This window comes from Olea europaea, chromosome 2 (genome assembly GCF_002742605.1).
Source record: "Olea europaea var. sylvestris chromosome 2, O_europaea_v1, whole genome shotgun sequence".
NCBI classification, from domain to species: Eukaryota; Viridiplantae; Streptophyta; class Magnoliopsida; order Lamiales; family Oleaceae; genus Olea; species Olea europaea.
This window is the reverse complement of record NC_036238.1, coordinates 3,735,687-3,741,962: the sequence shown is the minus strand read 5'-3', so window position 1 is coordinate 3,741,962 and position 6,276 is coordinate 3,735,687. Positions and strand designations below refer to the sequence as shown.

Below are 6,276 nucleotides of genomic sequence, written 5' to 3'. Positions count from 1 at the left end.
AGTTTATATTATGTATAAAAGCTAAATTAAAAAAAGAAAATAAAAACTTATTTAAAAAAGTTACTTAAGAAAATAAAATAAAATAAAAACTTTTTTTAAAAAAAATTTACTTAAAAAATAAAATAAAAACTTATTTAAAAAAAAGGCTACTTAGAAAAATAAAATAAAATAAAAAATTATTTTAAAATAAAAAACTTTTATTTTTATTTAAAATTTACTTTATATATATTACAAAATTATTGTTCTACCCCTTTTTAAATTAATGAAAATTGTGAAATGAAATTGAGTGGTTATGGTGAAATTTTATAAGAAATTGGGTTGCAATGATAAAATAAATCAAATTGAAAAGTTATGGTGATACTAATTATAAAGTTGAATGATCTTAATAAAATAAAATAAAATTTAATGATTATAGTGACACTAAATATAAAGTTAAGCCCCCTGTTTGAGTCCCATTATTTCTTATTATATTAAATTAAATTTTTCTCTCTCCTACTTTTAACCACACAATTTTTAATAAAATAATATTACAGGTAAATCAAAAACTTTTCAACCACCAATTTTTCAAAAAAATATTATTCATCTCATTATAATCTACAAATAATTGGGCTCAAACGACCCCTAAGTGATCAGTAAATAATAATTTATTCCCCCTGGTTGATAGTGCGGTCAACCGGGAGACAACCCAACAAGCGCAGACGTTGTTCAGACCGGACACGACCCGAATTCACACTCGTTCTGACATCTAAAACGCTGTCGTGTTGCCATCTCAAACCTCCGAACGACACCGTTTAACAACCATTTTCTGCATCAACAGTTACGGAGGCATTTGTTCCTCTGCAACTTGGCGGATAAATACACGCTCTCTTTTTCTCTCTACAACAAGGGGGGAGAGAGAGAGCGAGAGAGAGAGAGAGAGAGAGAGAGAGATAGTGCTGTCGGGTTCTGTCCCCCCAGCCATCGGCTCTTTCTGGTAGGCTCCGATTCTCTCATTTTCATCATTTTATCTGATTTCTTGATCTCACTTTTTTTACCCTAGCATCTCCTATTACGTTTATTTATTTTTATTTTTATTTTTGCGGAAAAAAAATAATTTTGAGCTTTCGATCTTTAGTATATGTCTTGTATTTTTGTTGTAATTTCTGATCTTTGTTGTTTAAGCTTACGATTTTTCGGAATAGTTTATGTACATTTTGTCTCCTTTTAGTAGATCGTGGACAAATCTGCACTTTAGGAACATTTAAAGGTTACAAGAGGAAATAACATAGCTTTCAAGTGTTGTACAATGACGTTGGCTGGTTCTATTAGCTTTTGTGTGTATGGCGGGCCGGCTTTGAATTTTTTTTTGTTAAAATTGCATATGGTTAAAAGTAATGAATGTGTATGAGATACTTTTACGGATTAAATATAAATTTTGCATATTTTAGGTTTCTGATAGTAGGTTAGGTTCGTGAATTAGTTCTACGAGCTCAAAGAATTCCCATGATTTGAAAGTGTAGCTTGATAAGTTAAAGAATGACAAGCTCCTACCAAGCAATGATCCAATTAAAGGCTCGAACTACGTCAACAACAACTAAACATTATTATTAGACTATTTTTTTAATTATTTTTTTATTTTTACATTAATCTGAAATTATCACACATCAACATGCATGATTAACCCCCACTAATTTGCTAAAATTTGTCTTCTTTAATATATTTTACCCCTGTTTGAGACTCATTTTTTCAAATCTTATTTTCAACCACACGTTCTCTTATAAAATAATTATATACGTATTTCAAAAATTTTCCCTATTTTTTAGAGGATGTTTGAGCTCCATTTTAAAAAAAAAAAAGTATTTTAGAATAGTAGATTAATGAAAAATATGTGGTTGAAAAATAAGGATTTTTTTTATTTACGTATAATATTATTTTACTGAAAAATGTTGTTGAAAAGAAGAGAGAGAAAAATGTATTTTGAAAAAAAGGGGAATCAAATAAAGTCTTAATAGATTTTAATAAAAATTGATGAAATATGTGATTAAAAAGTTGTGAAACCCTTTAAATGTGTGATTAAAATTTATTGTTGATTTTGACTTATATTAAAATTTGAATTTTAATACTCACCGAACAGGGACTTAGTGTCATTATGGCCACTAAATTTCATTTTATTTCACCATAGCTACTTAATTGTATAACGTTTCACTATGGCCATCCGATGTTTCATAATGTTTTACTATGGTTACCCAACCTTTTTTCCCACAATTTTCACTAATTTTAAAAGAGGTAAAATAGTAACTTTACATTATATATTAAAACTAAATTTAAAAAATAAAAAATAAAAACTTATTTTAAAACAAAAACTTTTATTTTATATATATATATATACACCGAGCAGGGATTTAGTGTCACTATGATCAAATTATTTGTTCCTCTGCAACTTGGCGGATAAATACACGCTCTCTTTTTCTCTCTACAACAAGGGGGGAGAGAGAGAGCGAGAGCGAGAGAGAGAGAGAGAGATATAGTGCTGTCGGGTTCTGTCCCCCCAGCCATCGGCTCTTTCTGGTAGGCTCCGATTCTCTCATTTTCATCATTTTATCTGATTTCTTGATCTCACTTTTTTCACCCTAGCATCTCCTATTACGTTTATTTATTTTTATTTTTATTTTTGCGGAAAAAAATTAATTTTGAGCTTTCGATCTTTAGTATATGTCTTGTATTTTTGTTGTAATTTCTGATCTTTGTTGTTTAAGCTTACGATTTTTCGGAATAGGGGGGGGGGGGGGCTGGAGCTAAAGATTGACTGAATGTTATGAAAGAGCATGGTATAGTTAATTGTCAAGTTGTGTTTAATTGTTGATATACTTCATCCTTACCGCACATTTAAGCTGAGTGTCCATATGGTCTTGCTTGATGAACAATCTGAGTATGTGTCTTTAGCTTCAATTATGTGCAACGAGCATGGTATAGTTAATTGTCAAGTTGTGTTTAATTGTTGATATACTTCATCCTTACCGCACATTTAAGCTGAGTGTCCATATGGTCTTGCTTGATGAACAATCTGAGTATGTGTCTTTAGCTTCAATTATGTGCAACGAGCATGGTATAGTTAATTGTCAAGTTGTGTTTAATTGTTGATATACTTCATCCTTACCGCACATTTAAGCTGAGTGTCCATGTGGTCTTGCTTGATGAACAATCTCAGTACATGTCTTTAGCTTCAATTATGTGCAACGAGCATAAGGAACTGTATTGCAGTCTTTTCTCTTCTTTAGAAATTAATCATGATGCTTTATCTGAGTGGTATGGCTGAAAGTGGGCTTTTGAGGATCACGAAAGTTTTGCTGGACATCCCATTGATTATATACATCAGTGGGAGTAATGCTCAAAAGAATTAATTGGACACCTTGAGAAGTGAAATTCGTGTCATACAACCTACTAAAATTTATGGCAAGAAATAGAACCTGAATGGAGTTTCTCATGGAACACTATATTGAGAAAATAAGCATTTTCTTTTGCTTTTGTGATATAGATCTTGAATATTTGCTAATTCATATTTCAAAACCGCCAAATGCTACCTGCATAGGATAAAACTTTTGATACGAGGACATAACTTATTGGAAACAGTTTTATGTTGACTGGAAAGAGGCTCAATTCTGCCAGCCACACGAATATATGACCCTCATTTCATGTGTCCTTAGGCGTCCCAAGTGAACAACTGAAGAAAACATTTTGTGGGCCTGGACCAAATCAAAGAAATAGGGATTGTGACTTTGTTGGACATTGTAAAGCTGCAAACAGGTACAATCTTTTGTCATCTCAAATGCATATAATATTCTGTCGTCTTTGTAATAAAATTAGATTATTGGATAACGTTGGGGTGGAATGGACTTACTTAATATTCTAATGAAAGGAGGAACAAATAGTATTTTAAATAGAGAAACAGAGACGTGGAGAGAAGAGAAACTGACTTTTGGTATCACAGCTGCTGCTTTGATTCCTTTCTAATGAATAAATCCTCTTTTCTTGTCTAATTTCTGAATAGGATATGTGTAGGTAATATACACGTGATATGGTCCATGCAGGCCTAATGAGTAAATTATCTTTTCTTGTCTAATTTCTGAATAGGATATTAAAACATGGTATTTTGTTTGTGTGTGATATGGTCTATGCGGGAATAACATTTTCCCTTTTTTAATATAAATTTTACGTTTGATGAAAGTTGTGTTCTTTGGTTTTTATCCAACTTGTTCTGGTATGTGCATAGTTTTAATTAAAGTCCGTTGAGATTTTTTTTTTTTTTTTTGGCTGTTTCCTTCTCTATTTGATTTATGAGATGTTTTCACTTGTGCAGGAACAACGATAAAGAATGGATTTCTAGCTTTAGTTTTATTACTAATGATGGTATGATGTTGCTTCTTTTAATAATAATCATACATTAGATCTCTGAAGGTGAAAAGAGGAGAGACTTATATGAACAGGGTTTATTCTGCGTTGTTTATTGAACTTGAGTGTTTATTTTCCCTCGCATGCTTAGACAACAATTAGCTGGATCTAATGAGGTGCTTTAATTAATGAAGGACCACAATCACTTGACAATAAAGACCTTTATGGCTATCACAGCTGAGAGGGATGCCGCCATTCGAGAAAGGAACATGGCATTGGAGGAGAGAAAGAGGGCCTTTGCAGAGCGAGACATGGCAATGCTGCAGCGTGATGCAGCAATTGCCGAGCGTAGTGCTGCTATACAAGATCGAGATGAGGCTATTGCAGCCTTTCAATTCAGGGAGAGTTCAATGAATGACAACACTCTCGCTGATTCACTTGGAAATGAAATTACAAGTGGATCAAAACACATTCACTACCAGCAGCAGATGCACATGGCTGAAGCTGCGTATATTTCTGGGGGAGTTGCAAAAATTAATGATTTTAACGTTACAGAAACTGCTTCTGAAACTGCTAAGCGTAGGAAAGTGAGGCAACCAAAAGATGGAAAACTAGCAAAATCAGCAAAGCCTCTGAGGGTGGGAAAAAGAGGGGCCGAAAATTTGAGTAAGCAGGTAAACTCGGATGCATCTAACAGTTGGAGTAATGAGCATGATTTTGATTGTGATGAGGACGATCTGGACAAACAAGTTTCGTGGAAGGATAATTTGGGTTTGAACCAAATTAACTTTGATGAGTCTGCCATGCCAGTGCCAGTTTGCTCTTGCACTGGTTCACCTCAGCCATGTTATAGGTGGGGGAGTGGTGGATGGCAGTCTGCATGCTGTACTACCACAATTTCAATGTATCCATTACCTCAGGTGGCAAATAAACGCTACACCAGAGTTGGTGGTAGAAAGATGAGTGGAAGTGCTTTTGGCAAGCTGCTAAATCGACTTGCTACAGATGGTTACGATTTTTCCACTCCTCTCGATCTCAAAGATCACTGGGCTAAGCATGGGACGAATCGGTACAGCACCCTAAAATAAGCTGCTGCTTATAAGCATCTTGGACTGGATGGTGGATAAAGAAAATATTCTTGCCAAAGGATTGACCAAGGTAGTTCATACAACTTGGCACCTTGACAGGTTATATCAATCCATCGTAGTAGCTGAATTGGATTTTAAGTATTGAAATTATACCAATTTGATGCAGAAAGGAGCGACTTTGTTTCAAATGTAAGATTTTGTCAAAATTCAGATGATATGGGTTTAAACAATATTTACACTTGTACAACTTAATTAGTTGACCTAATCACATACTTTCTACTCTTACAAAACCTGAAAGGGCCCCTCACTGACAATAAAAAAGGATCTAAACTAATAGCAACTGGCCAATCCATTTAATACGATTGAACAGCCATCTCTTTATATACATCTAACCCCTATTTCACCTTTCATAGGCCATAGAGCATCTCTCATAAAAGCCTGGTTTTTTTCAAAAACTGTAGACTTATAACGGTACGAGATCCTCTTAAAATAGTGGGGTGTCACCGGCAATGCGTACGTAGATAGTGCATGATTGTTATCAATTCGTGTCTGAAGTATTAAGTCCTACAATGACCATGACCGTCAAATTTGATTGAGAGTCAATTAACCACAAAAATACTAGATTTGTTATTTCTTCGAAAACTGAAAATCCATATTCAAGATAACCGACTAAATCCCATGAAACATTTACACAAAAGTTTGTTGATATCTTTAAATTCACTTCGATTCTTTATTAATTCACACATAAAACCTTTACACGAGTTTGTTGATATCCTTCAATCCAGACTAAATCCCATGAAACCTTTACACATAACTTTGT

The 6,276-nt window shown here is 33.6% G+C and overlaps 1 protein-coding gene across 6 annotated transcripts; it reads left to right on the top strand.

The window, feature by feature from the left end:
- The first annotated feature begins 801 nt into the window (after positions 1-801).
- Positions 802-5,714, top strand: LOC111408881 (protein BASIC PENTACYSTEINE6-like). 6 transcript variants are annotated; one of them, XM_023038710.1, is made up of 4 exons: positions 802-973; positions 3,684-3,783; positions 4,337-4,386; positions 4,563-5,714. In XM_023038710.1, the coding sequence occupies exons 3-4, from the start codon at positions 4,381-4,383 to the stop codon at positions 5,454-5,456; spliced, it is 900 nt and encodes a 299-aa protein (XP_022894478.1). In that variant the 5' UTR covers positions 802-973; positions 3,684-3,783; positions 4,337-4,380; the 3' UTR covers positions 5,457-5,714. The 6 variants fall into 6 exon arrangements, with proteins under 6 accessions (XP_022894478.1, XP_022894504.1, XP_022894512.1 ...); XM_023038700.1 differs by lacking the exon at positions 802-973 and adding an exon at positions 2,412-2,547; XM_023038718.1 differs by lacking the exon at positions 802-973 and adding an exon at positions 2,412-2,547 and having other exon boundaries at positions 3,610-3,783.
- Positions 5,715-6,276: the final 562 nt, after the last annotated feature.